This window comes from Akebia trifoliata, chromosome 8, assembly GCF_017979445.1.
Source record: "Akebia trifoliata isolate Shusen 1 chromosome 8, ASM1797944v1, whole genome shotgun sequence".
Classification (NCBI taxonomy): Eukaryota; Viridiplantae; Streptophyta; class Magnoliopsida; order Ranunculales; family Lardizabalaceae; genus Akebia; species Akebia trifoliata.
Window position 1 is genome coordinate 43034225 of NC_141382.1, and position 24058 is coordinate 43058282.

At 38.2% G+C, this 24058-nt stretch overlaps 1 protein-coding gene across 2 annotated transcripts; it reads right to left on the minus strand.

Moving 5' to 3' along the window:
* Positions 1–633: 633 nt before the first annotated feature.
* On the minus strand, positions 634–20426 carry LOC147396973 (uncharacterized). 2 transcript variants are annotated; one of them, XM_086452319.1, is made up of 10 exons: positions 20144–20425; positions 19830–19984; positions 16427–16714; positions 15955–16084; positions 6007–6114; positions 5787–5889; positions 5593–5718; positions 2504–2697; positions 1387–1515; positions 634–911 (listed from the first exon to the last, which is right to left on the minus strand). In XM_086452319.1, the coding sequence occupies exons 1-9, from the start codon at positions 20194–20196 to the stop codon at positions 1419–1421; spliced, it is 1254 nt and encodes a 417-aa protein (XP_086308445.1). In that variant the 5' UTR covers positions 20197–20425; the 3' UTR covers positions 634–911; positions 1387–1418. The 2 variants fall into 2 exon arrangements, with proteins under 2 accessions (XP_086308445.1, XP_086308446.1); XM_086452320.1 differs by lacking the exon at positions 634–911 and adding an exon at positions 919–1249 and having other exon boundaries at positions 20144–20426.
* Positions 20427–24058: the final 3632 nt, after the last annotated feature.

Here is a 24058-nt window from a genome sequence, read left to right on the forward strand (position 1 = left end):
TCTTTCACTTCTTCAGCACCTTCAACTCGACTAAATTTTGTTGAAAATGCTCATACTGCCTGATAATGGAGAATATATAACTTTCACTGTCAAGTATTCCCTAATTATTGAATGCTTGTTTTGAACCATACAAGGTTTTTTTTTTTTTTTTTTAATTCATTAGGGTTTTACATATATAATGACATACCTGAATAATACTACAAATGTTTTCTCATACGAAATCTTTGCCCTATCCATTTTTGAACTTTTAAGGGAATCTATCAGCTTTAATAGACAAAAACTGGATTTGTAGTCTTGTACAGTATTTCAAAGGTGCCAATTTTCATTTTATATGATCTATTTGGCAAAGTTGGATCCTTATTTTAAGAACAAGACCAAATAAATCTGGTTCAGTTGTTAATGTGAATCTGCACAGAATGCTTTAGCTCATCTCTGCACACCCCCAAGTAAAATCTGCATAGCAACTTCGTGCTCTAAACAAGCCCCGAGTCTCCTTGCCAAGCCGGGCTATAGTTTTAATGTTCTTTTGGATAAGTGGCAATATACAAAGATTCCTTCATTATCAGAAAAAAGAAATTTAGTGACCGAAATTTATGTGGTCAACCTCGGAAGTAAAACTTTCACAGCTAAAAGTAACACACTATTAGTTGATGATTTCAGCAAATATAAACTGACAAACTTCTGAATGATAACATGTATTTGTACATAACGTGTGCATTTTTTGCCTCTTTACTACTATAAACTTCTCATTATTTTTCTTCTTGAGATGATTCTTATTGCATTTTTCATCCTAATAATCGCAGCCTTCCACATGTCCCCTAACAAACCACCGGATAGATAACAGCGTACGTACCAATAAAATCACCTTTGCCTACCATTAGAGTCCAGTAAGTAGCTAGACTGAGTTGCACCTGCAAACATTAACTATTTCAGAATCGAACCAGACAAAGAAAAGGGATAATAGCAATGTAAGTGTTCTTCAATCTTGTATTTCCTCATCTCCAAAACGAGAATTGGCTCATCCATAGTCAAAGCTCACCCCCAAACTAATGGGTGATCTTTTCTCGCCCGAGATGTGTTTCTTGTCTTTGTAAGACAATTGCATAACAATGATGGGTTTCCAAGTCCGAGCTCAACCCCTAAGGTTTCAACGGAGTTGTTCAAGTGAAACTCTTGAAACCTATTTGTAATTCACACAAAACTTGAGGCGACACACGCTTTCCAAGAATGAGGGATGTGTTAACCATTCCTGTTAACTAAAGAAAATTAAGATACTGAGTACAAATCTTTTTATAAATTTTAACCATAGTTCACAGCCATTATTACTTACACACAAATTAAAGATGCATGTAGTATTTTAAATTTAACTTGAAGAGAATTACTTACTCGACATATGCGAAGATCTAAGTGATGTAAACTCAATTTCCAGAAGCTGTTCTCCGTTTTATCACAAAATCATCAGCAGAGTAATAATCTGCAATGAGCCGGTACATATATGATGGGTTATGCCCTCCCCTGTAGAGGAAGTAAACAAATGGTCAAAAACTCTCACATCAATCCAGGAATATCAAAGAAAGGAGGCAAGGCAATATTAGCACATACATGATATTCATGATTTTTTTTTTTTTTTTTTTTGCAACTAGAGACAATAGCAAGATCTAAGAACTAGAGAATCAAGAACTAAACTTTTGAAGACAACGAAAACTCCCTAGTGGGATGAAATAGTCAGAATCTGAACCTAACATAGACATTTATGAGGCGCAAAACCAAGATAATTGATCTTCATGAAGATGATTTGTTCTCTTTAAACTATAGAAGAATCAGAGGCATGTAGATCAGTTGTGAATGGAATCTTTGACATCCGTCCATGTAAGTATCCTCAAAATTGAATTGGCCACATAGCATAATGGTTATGTACAAATATCCTAAATGATACCATTACCATGCATAATCAGCGTAATAGCATCATTTAAGATGAACAGCCACTCCTCCATTCAATTCTGTCTTAAGCCAACTAAAGCATTCCATTAGCTAGCTTTACACACAAAAATTGAATTGAGGAATAAGATTCATTCAGTCAACATCAATTTTTTGGGATAAGGCTTTGATGATGATCATTTTGCTGAAATAAGTAAAATATAAAACATATATAATTATTTTATTTCCACAAAAAATCTCCGATCAAGTTTCTTTAACTATCATATGAATATATTATAAATTACAGGCATGCACAACTAATTGCTGAGGAATGAGGATTTGCGCCCAGAAGGAATTGCCAAAAACAAGAAATTTTACGATGAATACTTCCTAATAGTTGGTTATATCAGCAAACTCCTGCGAAATAAAAATTGCAAATTTCTGTACAAGATAACGATGCTACTTAAAAGGTGCTCTGTTAAAAAATTACATGAAAATCTTCCCAACTTGAAAGAAGAGCATACAAACATGGGCTTTTGGAATTTCCCCTTAACTGATACAGTATCAAAAAAGAGAGTAAACTTACGTGTCAGTGATGAAAAGACTAATAAGCGATGGAGGCACATAATCAAATGCTGGATTGACAACATGAAGAAGAGGAGCACCAGTGCCAATTCCAAAATCTATACAATCTGAGAACTCGCCAAAGTCCAGCAATTCAGATGGGGATCTCAGTTCATTCAGCAACACCTCTGGATTGTGTGGATACAATGGGCATAACTATCATAAAGACAAGATTAACATTAAACAACAGGATACAATAAAAGAACAGTAACAGATTAGAAACAAGAAACGAAAGATAAGTTCATGGATTAAAATGCAATGCTAAAGGAAAAAAGAAAGAGAAGGATAGAACTAACTTCCAGAGTTTTTAATACTATTTCTTTCACTTGGCAAAACGAAAAAGACCAACTCAATTCATTTTATTATGAAAAAAAAAAAAAGGATTGCAAATTTGTGGTTACTCCCAGAATAGTCATCCTTAAGCCTTTCTTTTTAAATATAAGAAGCCGATTCTTCTTTAAGTCAATACAGAGGTACGCTTGAAGTGGGGTGTGTGCTGTCCTTATTGGGTTGGGCCCTTCCTCATAAGGACCCGTAGTAGGGGCACAAGCGCCCTCTTGCAACCAATATGCGAGGCACAATCTTAGTCTTCCCTGACAAGGATTGTTAGTAGATCACAGACATTCTTTTGAAATTCCAATGGTCAAAAAAACCAACTAGGAAATAAATTAGAAGGGATAGTCCATTCAAATTCGGTTTCCTAGCTTATGAAAATTGGTTGAAATCTTTGTACTGTTTTATTTGAGAGAAGTTAGCTCCAATAGGAGACAAAATAAGGGGTTTGAGATGGTTTAGGCATGTGCAAACCAATGAACAGGGGCGCCTTGACCCAGGTCAAGGACTCGAAGGGAAAGAGGAAGACCAAAAATAACATGGATGAAGGCTATAATGGAACATAAGGACCAAGCTTTACAGAATGATGGTTCATAGTAGAGTTAAATAGTGAAACGGCATTCATGTTGTCAACTCCAGTAATTGGGATAAAGGATTCATGAGTGAAGATGATAAAGGCGATGATGATTTGTATTGCACGTGTGCATTGATTGACAGACATGTAATTCAATAGTCAGTAACCAGCACACTGTGGATCTTAATAAAACCCAATCCCATAAAACAAAGAATTGAAAACTAAACTTCATGTGGAAAAACACCACCACAACAGTCTTCTCGGAATTGAACCCTATTCCCTTTACCTAATCTAAAGGCTACCATTTTTTGCAAGATGCGTCTGGAGAACACCTTTCCAAACAGCACATCCACAGGTTGAGCTCACATCTCTGCTTTCCCACCCCCAATTCCCAACTTCCTATTTTAACTAAATGCTCCCTTCCAAAGACTATTTTGATCTTCAAATCTACACATCCATTTACCAAGCACAGTCGGATTTATAATCCCAGTACACAAAAACCTGAAACCTCTTGTCTTGTGTTGGACGAACACATAGTGTCAATTAACTTGTTGAAATTCGCAAGATCCATCGTTACCGTTCCAAAAGAAATCATAGATTAATTTGTCTGTTTACCTCTCGGCTGGCACTCAAAATGGAAAATAAGGAAAGAAAATACCCAAGAATGTTGAATAGGGTGCTTTTGACTAATGTTTGTTTTCTGTTTGTAGATAACAGACTGCACAAGACCAACAAAAAACGGAAAAGAAAATACACATAAACGCTTGGTAGGGTGCTCTTGACTAATGTTTGTTTTTCATCGTACATAACAAGTTGCACTGTTCTCCAAACCAAGCATACTACACCCATATTGGCAGATGATGACACTAAACCTCCAAGGCCATTTTCCAAGAAGCGCCATATTAATAAATTTAATACTCTTAATTCCCAAATCACCTACTTTCTTCAGAGTGCACACCATTTCCCAAATGCCAAACAATGTCTAGTACCATCTTGATCGATCCCCCCCCCACAAAGTCCACACACACACACAGAAAGTAAAAAAAACAATAAAATATCTATCATTTTATGGTATCTTCCAACTATGCTGATCAACATAGATAGAGGGACATATGGGAGGAAGGCCTGGATATTTCAAGGCAAAAATACCGCAACCTAGGACATCCATGTATATACCCCTACAACCAAACTCACTCCAATGATTTTTCTTTCACCAAATTAATACGCAATTCTAAGACAGACATTAACGCAAAAGATCCCTTGAGAACTTAAGTTCATTTATAAAATTCCTAACACCCGTGGAAAGCATCCTCCCCAATGCTTCCACCAGCACAATGAAAAAAGACTAAGAAAAAATAACATCCCCAACTCACCTCTATAGCTCTTAAAATAACGACGTGGAAGCCATTCACTGTGATTCAGAAACAAGTGGAAACCACGTTTGTTCATCCACTATGTCCACCTCAATCCAAAACTCATTCTCCTGAGAAGATAATCAAAAGTCCCCAACTAACGTGATGATATGCTTCATCCATATTAATTAGCAAACACTGCTCGAGATCCCTGATTTCATTATAGAATCCATCAAAGTGAGAATGTGATTCATGTCTATCATTTGCCTTGCTCAAGAAAATGTGAAATACTACGATCAATGAGAAACATTGTGGAGAAATCCAAAAAGGTATACCAACAATTTCCATCCACAATTCAAACATACGCTTGCCCACTGTTCTGCACTTTGCAGAAAATCTCAATACCTCCATAGATATTGAATTTTACTGTACTCCTATAGATTGTTTCAAAAGTAAAATAAATCATCTATAATAATATGCAATAGAGAATCGCTTTCAGATTAAAACTTTCACATTTCCAGCCTTGGGTTGAATGGTGAAGATATTGAACATTCTACCAGGCCTAAAGCATATTCTAACTAATACCCATGCATATGAATCCTATCCCAATTGACTAGACCTAGTCTTTTTAAAATGTTAAACTCAAACCATTCCTCCAGAATGAACTTTGCAGACACAATACCAAAAAAATAAAAATCCTGACATGATGCGTATACAGAAAGGACGCGGGGGTTTGAAGGAGAAGAGGTAGAACAAGTATATGCCACATGAGGTTGTTATATGCAAGCATACCTTGTGACTACCAGCAACAACAACAAATGGAACAGCATGCCTTTGAGCTGCAAGTGCAACCATATTCAACCCAACAGGAGCAACAATTCCACCACTGGCCATGATAGCATGAGCTCCTACAATCACCTTTACCATTTTCAAGTTAAAGTTGAACAATGTCCAAGAAACCATCAATAAGAAGAATAATCATATACCATATTCACTCGAGAAATCATTGCAAAAACTGCAGAATCAGTAATAACTGTTGTCTGTAAACCTCTCGCAACCAACTCTTTTGCAAGAACATGGCCTTGATACCTAATTGATGACCAATGTAACACCAAAACCTGATCGAGTTATAAAGAGACTCAAACAATCCAAGCTAAAGTAATGGCCTATTTCCATGCAACACAGAGCTAGCCATTGGTTCCATACCTTGGACCACCCTCTGCAACAAATACACGGAATGATCGCTTCTTCTCCTTCGCAGCACAAAGGAACTCCATCACTGTTCTTGAACGACCCAAAGTTAATATTACCTCACTGGAAAGAAGAAAAAAAACATAATTAAATAGTTCAGCCACTGCAAGCATAGCAGTGAATATACAAGAGAAACATCTAAATATAAATTTCAAAGATCCGTACTAACAAAAACCACAAATATAGATAATTGATAGATATAGATTACCAAGTTAAAAGAGCAAAATAGAACTTCAGGGAAAAAGAAATGTATATCACAGACTAGTTTGGACAGAACACGATGAAAAGATAATGAATCAATCATATTGTTCCACTTAAACAAATAACAGTTGATGCCAAATTGAACTTATTTTTGTAAAATCTGATTCACTGAAAGATTGGAGCTAACAAGCTACACCTCTCAATATTTAATAGAGTCTTGCTGGAGTGACCTCAAGCTGGAACCTTATATCGCACTTCTTGACGTGAAAGTGGATTGGAACCATAGATGCTTTTTCACTCGTATCTCAATGAAAAACATCTATGGTTCCCATACACTTTCACGGTAAGAAGTGCAATATGAGGTTCCAGCCAGTCACTTCAGCATTATTCTGTTCAAAATGAGGCTATCAAAATGGCCAATGACCCTTAAACCTCAAAAGGAAACACTAGCCTTGACACAGGATTGAGGCTCGCGATCAAACAACAGTTTAGATACAAGCGATTACGCAGAAAAATGTATCCCTAGAAAAAACTTTACTAATCCCTAGAAGGCCAGTACTGATCTCTAGGAAATGTGTCTCATCCCAACCGTCTGTTTCATGGAGATCCTCAACCCAAAGTCCAACCTCAAATCAGCTTAAGAGAATCACTGATTGAAACAATATTAAAGTTGCAAGTCAAATGAATCGTTAACACGCTCTTCCTGTAAAGAAGCTCTTCCCTTACTAGCTAGCTTAATGGACAAATAGTAAAGACATTCTCTCCACAATTCAGCAGTGGCAGAAGAAATAGAAAGACAGGAAAAGAGATTCTTTAACCACGACCCCCTGATTCGATCGGCATCCAATTGAAGATGTGAAGAGCAGGAATGCTACAGAAGCTGGAGTTAGTAGGCTGCAACAAGGAAACGACTAATCAATCAAAAAATGAGAAAACGGCTTCATGTTCGCAACGGCTTTCGTGCATTAGTGCTCTTGCTTGTTCATTAGTGCAACATCTTTCGAGTATTACCACTCTTGCTTGTTCGAGACTAACAGTCGCGCGCAACCTCACGTGTCTGTTTTTGCTAGTTTGCAGCAGTTTCACACGGGGTTCTTAGGATTGCTCTATGTTTGTAATTATTTTTAAACAATTTTAAGATTTTATGGCTGGATTAGGAGATGTGCTACCTTAAGACTTCGATTTCAGAAGGAATCTCAAGGATTGGGTGATGCATACCATTGCTAGTACTCTTACTCGTACAATTAATACCTCTCTCTCTCCCAAGGATCAAAGACAAGCCGGGTAGATGGGAAGTCGAGTGGCTCTTTTTCTGTCAGGTCTTATTCCATATTGGATGTTTCTCATTGTTTTCGACTTTTCCTATTTGGGATTCCAAAAATCCCAAGCAAAGTGATATATATATATGGGTAGCGTTCGGTTGCCAAAGTCCTAGCCGAAGTGTTTTGTCTTCTATGGGCTAAAAGTTTCAGAATTGGCTGATTTCTTGTGAGGATGATCTCTATGGTGAGGAGATCATCCTCACAAAAAATCAGCCAATTCTGAAAATTCTACCCCTAGTTTTTTTGAAAAGTATAATATATTGATAAAGAAAAAAGAAAGAAGTACAAGGGGGCTGAGAAAGCCTCCAAAAGAGAAATAAAGATAACTTAAGCTACACTATTCACATAAAGATTGCCATCTAAAAACAAAATCATCAAAAGTTGTCCCCACGAACTGAATGATCTGTTTAGACCACATGTATAAAAGACCCAAGATCTCCAAGAAGCAAGCATGAGAATTACTATTCTTATTGTTGAACACTCTATTGTTTCTCTCCTTCCATACCCCCCAAGCAATAGCCGTCGGTAGCATATTCCACAGGATCCTCTTTTTGGTGTGAAAAGCATTACTGGTCCATTCTACTAACAAAGAAGAGAACTCACGAGGGGGAACCCAAAAAACATGGAAAAGCTCGAGAAACTTTGACCAAATAATATACACAAAAGGACAGTGGAGTAATATATGATTAACAGATTCCCCGTCTCTCAAGCAGAGGGGACAACAATTTGGGGTGATCCATCCCCGCAAAATCAGATTATCCATCGTAAGAATCCTACCGAGGGATGCCAACCAAACAAAGAAAGATATTTTAGAGGGGACTAACCTTGACCAAATAATGGAAGTCGAAAGTGTTCGCTCTGTATTAGCAGTAAGCCACATGTAGAAGGATCTGACTGAGAATCTCGAGTCCTTAGCCCTTATCCACTCCCATTTATCCTCTTCGCTTTCGTTGATGTGAAATGTATGCAGAAGATCAAGGAAAGATGTCACTTCGGTTAGCTCCCAGTCATTAAAGTTCCTTCTGAACCCCAAATCCCAAGAATGACCAGACTCATTGCCAATCAAACACTGCTGGATAGAACAGTTCTTTTTAATAGAACAAGCGTACACAGATGGATATTGAGAAGCCAGAGGCAAGGTGCCACACCAAATATCCTCCCAAAATCTAATTTTGTCTCCCATACCTGCTTTGAACCTAATCCCTTTTTGAAAATCCTCGCTTACCTTAAGAATCCCTTTCCAAACACTACAACCGTACGGTCCATTCGACTCACCGCTATACCATCCTAACCTCCTCTCCCCGTATTTGGCCTTAATCACTTTCCTCCACAGACTACCCCTTTCCTCACCGAATCTCCACAACCATTTTCCTAACAGAGCTCTATTAGCTATTCTAAGACCCCTTATGCCTAGCCCCCCATTCTTCCTAGGTGTGCAAATAACTTTCCATCTGACTAAATGATACTTCCTCCTACCTTCCCTATCATTCCACAAAAAGTTCCTCATAAGCCTTTCTAATCTACCTTCAACAGACCTCGGGAGCGTAAACAAAGAGAGGAAGTAAACCGGGATACTAGATAAGGTGCTTTTGATCAAAGTTACTTTTCCTCCTTTCGACAGATAATTCGCCTTCCACATACTCAACCTTTTCTCCATTCTCTCAATCACTCCATCCCAAATTCTAATACTATTATATGGAGCTCCCAACGGTAGACCCAAATAAGACGTGGGCAAGGTATCATACCCACAACCCAACGTTGTGGCCATCAAATGAATATCCTGAATCTCTCCTACCCCGAACAATTTACTTTTCTGCAAGTTAATATGCAGACCTGACATAGCCTCAAAGCAGCACAATAAAACCCGAAGCACCCTCACCTGATCTTTCGAATGGTCCAAAAAAACAATTGTGTCGTCCGCAAATTGAAGATGAGAAATCGATGGTCCATCTTTGACCCTAAACCCCGATAGCTTACCTAAATCAACCGCTCTTCTAAACAATCCACCTAAGGCTTCAGCTATAATAAGAAACAAGAACGGAGATAAGGGGTCCCCTTGTCTCAAACCTCTCGTACCCCTAAAAAAACCCGCCGGACTCCCATTGACAAGAATCGAGTACGACACCGTAGTGACACATTTCATAATCCAACCAATCCACTTCTCTCCAAAACCCATCCTCCCCATCATGTACTCTAAAAAATCCCAATTCACGTGGTCATAAGCCTTTTGCAAATCAATTTTCCCAATCATCCCCTCTTTCTTACTCTTAATCCTAGAATCAATACACTCATTGGCCATCAAAATACCATCTAGAATTTGTCTTCCCCTAATGAAAGCTCCTTGCTCGTCACTAATCAGACTAGGGAGGACTATTTTCAACCTTGACGCTAGTACCTTGGATATAATCTTATACACTGAGCTCACAAGACTGATGGGTCTGAAATCTTCTATCTTCTCCGCCCCAGTTTTCTTAGGGATCAAAGCCACAAAGGTGCTATTGAGACTATAATCCAGATACTTCTTATCTTGAAATTCCTTGATGACCTCCATAAAATCTTTCGAAATGATATCCCAACAATGTTTAAAAAATTCCATGTTAAATCCATCTGGCCCAGGTGCCTTATCCCCACTCATAGAAAACAGAACTGCTCGAACCTCCTCCTCCCCTATTTGCCTTTCCAACCACCCCTTCTCCTCCTGGCTTAAAGATTTGAACACAAGATTATCTGGCCTCGGCCTTAGGGATTCCTTTTCCTCATACAACTCTTTATAAAAGCTGACCACCCCTTCCCTAACTTCCTCCTCTCCAACCCTCAAGACATCCTTAATGATGATCTTCTCCAGCTGATTACTTCTTCTATGAAAATTGGCAACTTTGTGAAAAAATTTTGTATTATTATCCCCTTCTTTCAACCATTTGACCCTCGCCTTTTGTTTCCAACTTATCTCTTCCATAAGCGTCACTCTTTGGAACTCCAATTTCAACTCCATCCTCTTACTCCTTTCATCCAAGCTCAACTCCCTCTCTTCTTCCTTTTTGTCTAGGATTTCGATATCTGTCAAAATCTCCTTCTTTTTTACCTCCATACTCCCCAGAACCTCTTTATTCCATATTTTCAGTTTATCTTTCAGGAATTTGAGCTTCTTCTTGAATACAAAACCCGGATTTCCTATAGAAGGACACTCATTCCACCAATTCCTAATGAGATCTAAGAAGTTGGGTTGAATCAGCCACATATTCTCAAATCTAAAGGGGAGAGGGTGTTGTCTAGGGTGCCCTGCTTCCAAGAAGATTGGTGAATGATCAGAAACAGGACTAGGACTGGCTGACTGAATCACATTTTGAAACTTCTCCTCCCACAAGTTATTTACCAGAAACCTGTCTAATCTGGACATCCTAACGTTATCTTGATTGTTAGACCACGTGAATCTCCTACCCAAAAGGGGAAAATCCATTAAGCAATGTCTACCTATGAATGCATTGAAATCTCTCATCCCCTTAGAAATGTTCGATCCCCTGTTCTTCTCATATGAAAATCTGGTAACATTAAAATCCCCACCCAAAACCCAGGGTTTCTCCCAATATCCTGCAATATCTTCCAGTTCCTCCCAGAATTGCACCCTCTCCCTATTGATGGTTGGGCCATAAATCCCGGAAAACACCCATTGAAAATCATCATTCCAAATCCTGCACAAAATAGAGATCGAGAAAGCTCCTACTAAATTGTCTGTCACTTGGACCCATTTTTTATCCCACATCATGAGAATACCACCGGCTGAACCTAGGGCAGGAAGAGCTATCCAGTCAATGTTTCTCCCCCATATCTCCTTAATGGTTTTATCATCACAACTCGCTAACTTCGATTCTTGGAGAGTGACAATTAAGGGATTTATCCTTCTAATACATGCTTTCACTGCTGCCCTTTTCCTCCTATCCCCCAGCCCCCTTACATTCCAAGATAAAACTTTGAGCGACATTGGACACCTAACAAAGACCCAAAACAGCCAAGGTCACCTACCTCTTCTCCAACCTAACCAACATCTTTTCCGCTCTTGGTCTAATTAAAGTCCTTGTCATCTCCAAAGGAGCAACCACCACCACCTCATTATTCACACCGTCCCTATAACTCCTAATCTCTTGAGATTTCTCGTGCTCTTCTTGCTCATTTATCTCCTCAATTCCATACACTTGATTAATGTTATTGAAGTCCTCTTCTAGAATATTTCTATCTCGTAAGTCCCCGATTGCCACTCTCAAAATTAGGGAAGACTCCCTATCCTCTGTCTCCGAAACTAAGCCAAATTCTTCTGCCATATTCAATGCTTCGTTAACAAGTCATTCCACCGTCTCCAATTCTGTCCTCACTATCCCTTCCTCACGGGTTTCCATTCTCGGTTCACCTATGTCTCTGTCATCCCCAATTCCATCACTGTACACTTCTGTTCGATTTTCAACTTCCATCTTCCTTGTTCTCTGAGTAGAGGTTAATGACACCAAAGCTAACGATTGTCATCTTTCCTGTTCTCCCTTCTACTAGTCTTCTCTCGGACAAGCTCAAAGGAATAAATGGAATTGGTAGTGGCTGAAGAGAACCGAGACCTGTATTGAGAGAAAACAACACAAGGACCACACAAAGAAGTATCTAAAGACAGAAACAGCGGTGCAAACGTCGAACAAATATGACCACTTAAACTGGGATACTTACCAAGAGACACCGAAAAAATCTGAGGTAGAGAAAATGGGCCAGTAATGACTATCACCATTGAATTACCCGCGTTCTTATGCCCGTCAGATCTACTGCCTGAAGAGTTGGCAACTTTCAACCTCTCTGAATGTCGCCAAAGATCAGCTCGCAATCTATCCCAAATTCTGGTCACTGCAACTAGATGATGAACACCATTCTTGTCTCCACTTTTCTTCTGCCATTGCTCTTCTAGTGTCTTCGCTGCCTCAACTGACTCCACTGCGGAATAGGATTTTACTGAACTCGATGTATAACGGTCTGTGCCCTTAGTGCCCAAACCACTATCAAATGTCTGACTCTTTTCCTGTTTGCCCAACTCTCTTCTCCTAATCGAACAAAGTTCCAATAACTCTCTAGTATTGCTTGCTAAGATCCCATTCTCGGGCTGCAACCCTGCTGTCAACTGCCCATCCACCATTTGCTCATCGTAGATCCTTTCAACTAGCTTGGATTGGCCTTGTGGAGATGATCGCAATCCTTTGACCAGATTCTGACTGGAAGTATCACTAATATATTCTAAAGGAAGATCCGTACGAACCTCTTTGATGCATCTCTCCACTGGGTTCCCCATATTTAAATTCCTTTCTTCTACTCGATTCTGCCCCTGCACTCTGAAATCTTTCCCACCAAACCCATTTGCCTCTCCCACGTTGATCACTGTATCATCGACTGCACCTTCCTTACAAACCTCTTGATCCAGCGCCTCGTTTGCGTCTCTAACTTTGGGAACCAAGAGTTTAGAAAATGTCGACTTGAATACCTTCATGAATCTGTTTCTAATGGTCTTTCTTATGACTCTGATTATGCGATTAAAGCCATCGTGGGCCTTCTTCATTTGCATGCCACTCCTCTCAGTCGATGGGCCTAATCGAACCTTAGCCCTCTTAACTTGAAATGTTGTCTTTCTAAATCGATCTGGGTCTGAGGCCTTCTTGATTATACTATCCCCTGTTGGGCCTACGCAGCCCAGCCCCTTATTAACCGTGTAACCACTTGAGTCATCTATGGGCTGAACGACTTGTCCATGGGCCCCAACACTCCTCAGCCCGAAACCAGATCCAGATCCTTTGGGCTTTGTTTTCTCCACTAACTTATTCTTACGTAGCCATTTAATGTAGACTAGGTTGCGGGCTGCCCTGCTAAGTAAATGAACCGTACGCTTATTAAATGCTTTTCGGCGACGTGGCTTCATCCTTCTGCCCCGCACGACACGTGTCCCTGATCTCTGACGATATTTGAAATTTTGATTGTCCCTCACGCAATCTCCACCTGGAAGTGATACTGCCCTTGCAGAATTGATATCTCCAGGTATCATCTTCTCCAACCTGTCTGCTTCTTCTTCTTCTTCTTCCGGTTGAACCACCTCCCCAACTACCTGTAATCTTTTCTCCGCTAATATCTCAATCCCATTACCATCGCCTCTCCCCCTTTCCTCTTCAGAAACCAGACGATGCCCCTCATCTCCTACCAAAGTTACTCCTACCTTATAGCGGAAGCCATCAAACCATAGGAATAAAGTTCTTGGCAACTTCCATGGACATCCCCCCACTTTAAGTTTTGCACTGTCCAACCTCGCACAACAAAGGGTTTTCGGATCCACCTCTTGAAGTCCTCCTAACTGGTTTCCAATCTTTCGAAATGCTTCATTAGCCCATAAATGAAATGGCAGACCACTGATGTGCACCCATGTCCCTTCCTTGTCCCAAACTGGTTTAATGGCATTACAATCCGCGAACCAAGGTCTTAACATGAAGGATTGATTACCCACCTTAACTGTTCTCCTTAAGTTCATCTTTTGAAATTCTGCTCTATTACCCACCATTAAAATCCGGCTGTTTGGCTCCCATACTAACAATTTCACCTTCACATTTTGAGAGATGCCTAGTTTCATTTCAGATAAAAATTCCTCCCAATCTGCCTCCATAGAGCTCGCCTTACAAATAAACGCCCACCTCCATTTCCCAAACATCGTACCATTATCTCGAGCTAACTTGACCGCATACTCATGGTTCTTTTTCTCCCTTGACGCAGCCTGTAACTCTGTCTTAGATTCGGGAGATTTATTCAGAGTCTTCACCCACGCATTGCTCGGCCCACTCTCGTCCGCCAAAGCCTTCCTCATCTCCATAGGAGTTAAACTTGTTTTGACCGCGACACTAACATCTTCCCATCCCTTTCCTCCTACCCCTGCTGGGAACATAATCCCCCGAGATCGCGCTATATTCGAGAATTGATGAAGCTTCAAAAATCTGCCGTATCGATTTTGTTCTTCCTGTAACATAAAGATTCTGCCATTCTTCGAGTATTTCGCCATGAACACCTTCGATGATGTTCTTGCTAAGTCTAGTTGCTTGGAAACCCATAATGCTTCCTCCTCTGCCAACCAAAGTGAAGATTCCATTCTTCTTCCTCTCTCCCTGATTTCAAGCCCTCTATTACGTCGCAACCAGATTTCCTTCAATACAAATACCTTACATTCCACCGTGATCTCCAGCATCTCCAGCCCTCTATTATGAATTTGCTAATTTTTAAGTTCGTTCTGTGGGTTGTTGTCCATCTACCCCTAGTTTACAAGTTAAAGAATCGTGGACCGTTAGTTTCTATCATTAGTTAGTAAACCACTTTTGATGGGGTTAGAAGTTTTGAAATGGGCTGATTTTTTGTGAAGATGGTCTCCTCACCATAGAGATCATCCTTGCAAAAAATGAGCTCATTCTGAAACTTTTAGCCCATATAAGACAAAACTTTGGTTAGGAATTTGGTTATTGAACCCAACCCTATATACATATGGGTAGCGTTCTTTTGCCAAATTCCTAGCCAAAGTGTTTTGTCCTATATGGGCTAAAAGTTTCACAATGAGCTGATTTTTCGTGAGGATGATCTCTATGGTGATGAGACCATCCTCACAAAAAATCAGCCCATTCTGAAATTTCTAACTCTAGTTTATAAGTTGAAGAATTGTGGACCGTTGGTTTGTAACCATTTTTCATAGAGTTAGAAGTTTCGGAATGGGCTGATTTTGTGTGAAGATGATCTCCTCACCATAGAGATCATCCTCACAAAAAATCAGCTTATTCCAAAACTTTTAGCCCATATAAAGACAAAACTTTGTTTAGGAATTTAGCTGTCAAACCCGACCCTATATATATCAAAAAATCATCTTATTGCTAGAAGGTTATAGACTTTCCTTTTCAGCCTCTCTGTTTTAAATTGGATTAAATTAAAAAGAAAATTTATATAAGATGGAAATAAGACCAGCTATGACTAATGGAGCTAAATGTTTTGTAGTCAAGAAGTATCATGTTAATAGGTTGAGCAAAACAGAGATGAGGATGTTGAGATGGATGAATGGAAACATAACTCACTTCTTCTAGAGTTAATTACCACAAACAATGTTACAATTTGTAGTTTTGAGGGTACGCCTCAGGCAAGAGCGCAATAGACCAGTAATACACTTTAGAGTTTAGACTCAAGCCACAAAAAGCAAACCAAGTCAACGCGTGGCCCTAATATGAAATTCATAAAGAGCATTCGAGAATATACATAAAGTAAACACTTAGGAAGATATATAGGCAATGTGAAACATTTTAAATACATAAATGAAACTTATAAAAGACATGTAAATAGAGGATACTTTTGATGTATATGCTCCACTGCTTGTTCAGCAATCTGTTCATGGCAGGTATCAATTTCTTGAATAAGTTCGTTAACAGCCTCGATAACATCATGCTTCAGCTTCCGGGTCATTGAATTTCTATCTGCCGCTGCAAAGGATAAGAAATCATTCAATATCAACGTTCATAAATGAAACCAGACAAGTTTAATTTACAATCAATGCTAGTTGTTACAACATTTGAAATAATCACTCGGGTTACCTTGGTCATACCTAAGGGATATTTATAAACTTTTCGTTGATTTTATCATGTTCAAAACAGAAATAGAATGGAAAATTTTAAAAAATATATAAAAAAATCATCATCATTGAAGACATTTATGGTGCAATTCTAACTTTACTAAGCCTATCAAAGACAAATAGATATTCTATAAAAATAAAAAAAAGGAACAATTTAGAATAAAATTTTCCAATAGGCGAAATGTACTCTTACATTTGCTTTTTCCTTCAGAATCGGCCCCGGAGGAAGAAGTACGAGGATCAGCTGCCAAGTCAGGTACACCTTCGAGAATGGTATGCAAAGAAGGTGCGCGCAGAGTGCTTCTGGAAGCAGCAGCAACTGCTGCGGCAGACAGGACCGGGTGGTCATCTCGCTCCAGATCATTTTCATCATCACTTCCATCAGATAAACTGAACCCCCCAATGGCAGTTGTTGCAAGAGAGAGATTCTCTTCTCTAATGATATACAAAACACGTCTCACAACATTTCCAACAGCGAGCTCTGCAGTGCGATTCCAACCATACAGCATTGTCATAGAACCAATACATGAGCATAACCAAACCATTTACAACTTAAAAGAACAGAAATACTTGAAAACAATATAGAAAGGACAACACTATGTTATTTATTTTTAAAGTCCTCTTAGAAAATGTTAACCAACCAACTAATCCAAAAGACCAGTCCTGTTGGAAAGGGAAGAACTGTCACAGGACTTAACTAGGGTATGACACACCCGAGAGCGGAGGAAAATATGCACTCAACACTTCCCCTCACCCATAAGGGTGGAAAGAATAGAACCTGCAACCTATACAAACCTAGCGCTTTGATACCATGTTAACCAACCAACTACTTCAAAAGACCGATCTGTTGGAGAGGGGTGAACTATGAATATAAGAGGGTCACGGGGCTTAACTGGGGTATGACACAACCGAGAGTGGAAAAAAATATGCACGCAACAAAAAACAACCCGATATATACATGTGTGGTTTGCTAGGGCCTCCAGAAAGGGAGAACACAAAGATCTGCAAAGTGAAGAAGAATCCAGTGCATGACATAATTCATAATGTCAAAACATTCATTTTCCTATGGTCTAAGCTTCAAAAAGAGTTTCAGGGTTTGTTTTTTGAGGACTTTGTCTTTAAGGTGGGAACTCATGTCACATAGAGGTACTTTTTATAAGTAAAGAAGTAGGTCCACTAGATCGATGGCTTGCACATGGTAGTAGCCACTGGTTGGTCCGTTGAAGGTAGTTTCAATTTAATTTTGATTTACATTTTTAGACGTATGTATTTTATAATGTTTTTTATGTCATGTAGCACGGGACAATGGATCCCACTCAAGCAAGCTGGGCCTATTGAATTCACTAATTTATTCCCTGCCTTTCAAGCATGGGAAATAGGAGGTCAGTGCTAGATAAAGATATAGAGATCTTAAATATTTTAGGATAACTTAGCAAAAAAATTTAGGATAGGAATCGAAGAGCCATTTATTTTCAATATGCAGTTGTTCATCACACAATATTATTATTAGTTGTTATGCTACAACACATTAGATACTTTGGAGGTCTGTTGTGTTGTTTTGGAGTGGTCTTATAGCTGGCTGCTTTTATGCATTAAAAGAAGGTTTTGGGGGCAGAGTCACCTCCAACATTGAGATTCTAGCTAGGATTTTAGGATGCCAAGTGGATTACCTCTCTCTCTCTCCCCCCCCCCCTTTTTAACCACCTTTCCCTTCCCCTTGGGGTGAAGCAAAGCTATGAATGGATTGTTGACTTAATTCATGGAAAGGTGAGTATTTATCGGAAAGGGGGAAGTTAAACTCGATAGGAAACACAAACACTCTAGCCAGTGTTGCGATTTATTATCTTTCTCTTTTCACTATCCCTAGAAGGGTGGAATTGAGACTGGATAAGTTCATTCGGGATTTTCTTTGGTATGATAAGATTGGCAAGAAAAAGATCTACTTGGTGAGTCGTAAACATATTTCTATACTTAAAGAGGACATGGATTAGGGCATTCAAAGGTTTAATAATTGCAAGTGCTCCTCTTGGACAAATGGCTTGTGGATATTTGGGATATATCATTTCAATCTGTGGAAAAGAGTCATTAAAGTAAAGTTTGGCGTACGGAATTTTAGTTGGGAAAGCGATGAGGCCAAATTATCTTATGGGAATGGGGTTTGGAAAGGTATATATAGGATTCTACTGGACTTTCACAAGAGATATCCTTAAAATTGGCAGGGGGAAATAATGTCTGATTCTGAGAATATAATGGTGTGGTGTCACCTTTACAAGAACAATTTCCAGATATGTACTTAATCTCATAAAAAGAATCCATCAAAAAGTTTATGGTTCAAGACAAGAGACACTTTAATGACCGGGAAATCTCATTCATAGTTGATCTCATAAGCCAACTTTCAATGATATCCATTTCCTCCTCAGATGAGAATCGTATGAATGGGAAGCCACTCATGACAGGGTTTTCATTGTCAAAACTATCCATAATGCTTTAATGCAAGGTCTTTCTCAATCAAAATTTCCAGTATCAATGATTTGGAATTGGATTATCCCATCAAAGCTTATATTTTTCATTTGCTCAGCAACTTTAGTTTTCTTTTATAAGTAAAAGGTTAGTGGTTAGCATGGTGAATGTGGGTTCAAGAGGTTTGAACCTATGACGTGGGAACAATGCTCCACACGTCTTACCAACTTAGCTAAGTTGACATTTTTAACATTGAATATAATTCTGACCCGAAAAATGTCTCAAGGTACTAAGGTTGTTAATTTATGTAGAACGTGTAAGGCTTTGGGTGAATCGGACGATCATGTACTTATTCATTGCACATTTAATTAAGAGTTATGATTGCACTTTATGTCTCTATTCCATTACTATGGATTGGTTCAATCCTTGTTTGAATTTGGCAACCACGTATTTTCTTGGAGAGAGAAGGATATTATGATTCTTAACCCCTTGTGTTGTATGTTGACACCTCAATAAGGAGAGAAACAGCCAAGTCTTTGAAGGGAATGAGCAAATGCTTCAAAAAGTCATTATTTCAATCATCAATTTGTTCTTTTGTGTGTGTAAACTATTTAAGGACTTTAGAGGTCACTTTTTAAAATTCTTCTTATTTGGATGGAACTCCATTTGTAGACGAAATGATTAAGGTTTTTCTTGTAATGATTTGTCATCTCAACTGCCAACTTTTTTCTAGTAATCAAGAAATCACATTATACCTTTTGTAACTTGTGGTATTAGTCAGGTGCTCTTTTAGAGGCCCAGATACCCAAGTTATCAAAAAAAAATAACTTTAAACTTTCCATTCAACTACAAAGTACCCCTTCATTTAGATTTATGGCACCATAATTATAGTACCATCCATCTATAAACCTATACCCTATAATATCAGATACTTCAAAATTGGTAGCATATCCATACCGTATCCATACCAGCTCAAGCACATATCCTTGTATGATTGACCGCAATAGAATTGAAAGTTTAGGAACGAAAATAATGTTTTAGAACAAAAAAACAATTTGGGTATATCAAGCATTTACAATGTCAGACCAAGAATCGATGAAATGTTCATGACAAACAAAACCAATTTGAAATCATACCAACACGATTAGAAGCTATAAGCCGCTCTCCTACAGACCTCACAGCTTCAATCAGTGTCCCAGCCTGGTTCGTATGCGGTACTCTTTGCTGGGAAATCACCGATCGAAGCAGCTCAGCTGTCTGTTTAGCAGTCGCTTGCGATCCCTCAATTTTACTGTCACAAAGAAAAACAGATCAATTGAAGAAGGGAAAAAAATTACGAAACACAATCAATTGATGATCAATTAATTGTCACAAAACTAGATTCCTAGAACCGTTTTCTCATTCAAAATTGAAATTTTAATTTTTAAGGAAAAAAAGGGAAGGAACTCACTGCCTTTTAAGCTTGAGAACAAACTCATTAACAAGGGTCTGGATGTCTGGCATGGATTTTACTGATTATTTTACTTGGAATTTTGAAACAGAGAACCTGAAACAACAAATTTCTAGGGTTTCTAGTTCTTACGAAATGTGAAGAGAAGTCGTATACTCGTATTGCAAAAGCGAATAGAAATCTAGGGTTTAAGAGCTACAACACGTTGCTTTCTGAAATAACAGAACCTGGCATTGGTAGAGGAAATATGTTCTCCGAAACACGAATGGCCCTTCTAGCTTTCTTCCGTGGGCAATCAAGTTCGGTGTTTAAATGTTTTTTTGCTAATTTATATTGACACACCAAATGATTTTCGGTATGGAGTATGGACCGAAGTGGACCAACATTTTTTTCATTGTCAAACATCACACCTTGTACTATACATGGAGAAAAAAAGTCATGATCCCTATCCAGATTTATCCTCGGGATAAGAGTCCCTGAGATTATGTTATTGGGATATGTATAAATTCAAATCGTGGGATTTCGTGTTTACATGGTCGGGAACTACTAGGAACATGTCTTTTCTCACGAGTCTTCGCCCTTCGGAACCCTACCCTAACCCTATGTATCTATAGTCCTTTCTTTGTATGTGTACCATACATGACAGTTTGGCAATAAATTACCTCTAGGGTATATTTGATTTGGTTGTAAGGAAAAATGTTTGTGGCTTTGATTGCTGGGAAAATGTTTGTAAGGCAAATCGACAAGCATGTTAATGATTTCCAGGGCAAGTCTTTTACCCCGTGTTTGAGTACCACAAGGTTGAGTTTGAGCATGATTCATTTAACCTATCCTAAATTTTTAGGCCAGGACTTGGTTGTTGTTGTCATTGTTTTTTTTTTTTTTTCTTAAATCGAGTATCCTTGTAGACCATTGATCGAGCTCATGTCTAGGTTTTGCTCAGTCCATAAAACATGGTTTTGTCCAAGGACTAGTCCCCAGGGCATGTGCAACGCCCACACATCACACGCACTAGGTAAGTGAGGGTGCGCCCTTATGGGTGATCCCTGAGGAATTAATACTCATACTAGGTATCAAACTCACGACCCATGGGCATTAACTGCTTATCAGACCAAAATTGCCATAAAACCAACTCCTAAGGGTTAAATGTTGCTATCATTGTTATTGAGTACACATGATAAATCACATAGATTTTGGCATGTATTTTGATTTAATTTTTTGTAAAGTCTTGCCACTGCCAATGCTTAAAGAACAAAGGTCGTGACTATACTATTTAGGAAGATTATGAAGGAATAGAGGTAAATAAAATGAGAAATGAAATAATTTACAAGTAATATTAGTTGCTAGGGAACTTCATCATCGTCGACACAATTGCTTTATAAAGTGTTTCAATGGTGAGCAAGATAGGGGGCACAAATAGGTTTTGGCCTTTGTGGTTCCAACATAACTTGATAGATGAAAAATGAAAGGGTAAAACTTTTATCAAGGAAATGAGGAGTGGCACAAATAGTTAAAGGATTTGATATTGTATATATGACATTGAAGAATGTATTGCACAGTCAAATGATGAGACAATGGGACTACACATGCATTGTGTGCACTCATCGATATTTGTTTGAAGTGGATGACATATGTGGAAGACTTATTCGTGTAAGTCCTTGCACATTGATTTTTTAATACCCCCTCAGTTGGTGAGGGTGTGTGTGAAAATATTCAACCCATCCCATAAACGCATGCATTTCTCGTGCCCACCAACACAAACATCAGATTTGGGATTAACAGGTTGGAGAGGAAAAAACAATAAAGTTGGAGGAGTATTATTGAACAATGAAAAAAATAGCAAATGAATAAATCTGAAAGTTTTCCTTGTAATTCGTGGCGAGATTAAATCACAACCCCTCTTTATAGGGGGGTAAAAAGGGGGGGACAACCGTCCTGTTTAATTCTTATATTGGAGTTTGAATGCGTCGTACTTTGAAAATTAGGGGGTAAAAGAGGAAAGACAATAAAATTGGAATGGTATTATTCAAGAAAGGGAGAGGAGAAGATGACAGGTAATATTTAAAGTTAATGGGGGTGTTTTTTGGAATGAAGTTATAAGAGAAAAATGTAACAAAGTTTGGGTATTTTTGAAAAGGGAAAGGAGTAAAGACAATAAAGTTGTTCAAACGTACATTTTATATGGGTAGATAAAAATTGAGATAGGGGAGGGACAATTGTTCTGTTTTGTAATACATACTAAAGTTTGACTTGTTTATGGCACGGTCATCCATTTTGAGCTTAAGGGCTAGATGGGTAAAAGATGATAGATAATAAAGTTAGAGGGGCATTATTGAAAAATGGGAAGAGATGAAAGAGAATATAATTAGATGGATTTTATTGGGAAGGTGTAGAAGATAATTGACAACAAAGTTGAAGGAGTGTTATTGGAAAATGATGAGAGGAAAGGGAATAGAGTTGAAATTATTCATGGAGATTATGCAAGATTGAACTTGAACCGCTCTTTATGGGGGATAAACATAGTGAGAAGACAATCATTGTGTTGTACAAGCACACTAGAGTATGCCCGTGCCTACAACAATGTCATCATCTTTAAGGTTAAGGAGATAACAGAGAAAATACAATAAAGTTATAAGGGCATTATTAGAAAATGGTAGAAGGTTTAAGGCAATAAACTTTAAAAAGTACTTTTGGAAAGCAGATAGAAGAATAAAGGCAATAAATTTGAAGGGGTGTTTTTAAAAAGGGACAAAATGAAAGGGAATAAAGTTGAAATTGTTCCTCAAAACAAGATTGAGTCTAACCCACTCTTCATGGGGGATAAACATGATGAAGACAGTTGTTATGCTCTATTATATACTAGAATTTGTCGCTACCTATAATGTCGGCATCCTCTTTGGGGTAAAGGAGGAAAGACAATAAATTTGAAATGATATTATTGTAAAAGAGTGGGAGAAGTGGAAATACAATAGCATTGGAAAGGTATTACTAAAAAAATAGGAGGAAAGGAAAACGATATATAAAGTTGAACGACAATTTTTTGAAAAATGATAAAAGAGGAAAAACAATAAAGTTAAGGGTGTTATTGGAAAGTGACAAAATAGAAAAAACAATATAATTATCCTCAAGATACCCTATATATGAGGGAATAAATATTGAGATAAAGGGGGTCGAACAACTGTTGTGTTTTATTATATACTAGAGTCTACCCATGCTATAGTTTGTTCGTGCCTATAACACGAGCACCTACTTTGGGGTATAAAAGCAAAGGTAACAAAGGTGGAGAGGTATTATTATAAAAATGATTGCAGAAGACCAAAAAATGTAATTTAGAAGGTGTTATTGAAAAATGAGGTGAAAAATGAAAGGAAATAAAGCCATAAGGGCATTCTCGGAGGAAGAGAAGGGGAAAAACAATAAAGTTAAAAGAGACCACTGAGATTCCTATTGAGGTTAAATTCCAACCCCTCTTTATCAAAGGAGAAAAAGAGTAGGTCCATCATTGTATTTTATTATATAGACTAAAGTGTGTTTGTGCCAATGGGATGGGCATCCTTTTTGAGGTTAAGTAGGTAGAAAAAGAAAGACAATAAAGTTGGATGGGTATAATTGGAAAATGCTACTAGAGAAAAGATAATAATGTTGGAGGGGTATTCTTAAAAAAGAAATGAAAAAGATAAACAATAAATCTAAAGATTTCCTCAAGATTCGTAGGGATATTAAATCAAAACCCCTCTTTAAGTATGTGATAGAAAGAATGAAGTCCACCATTATGTTTTATATATAGAACTTGAAGGTATGTACCAAAAGGACTTATTTGCAATTTAAAATATTAATTAAAGGGTGGTTTGAAGATTACATAGTAAAAAGAATATTTTTGTAATTTTAAAAATTAACTGACGTGAATTGAGAAAC

Bases quoted from the DNA above. Each gene is read 5' to 3' on its own strand.
- LOC147396973 (XM_086452319.1), bottom strand. From the start codon at position 20,196: ATGCCAGACATCCAGACCCTTGTTAATGAGTTTGTTCTCAAGCTTAAA. The intron at 16,715-19,829 runs GTATGATTTCAA...ATCGCACTGCAG, and splicing joins TATAGCTTCTAATCGTGTTG to AGCTCGCTGTTGGAAATGTT. The intron at 16,085-16,426 runs GTAAGAGTACAT...TATCCTTTGCAG, and splicing joins TTCTGAAGGAAAAAGCAAAT to CGGCAGATAGAAATTCAATG.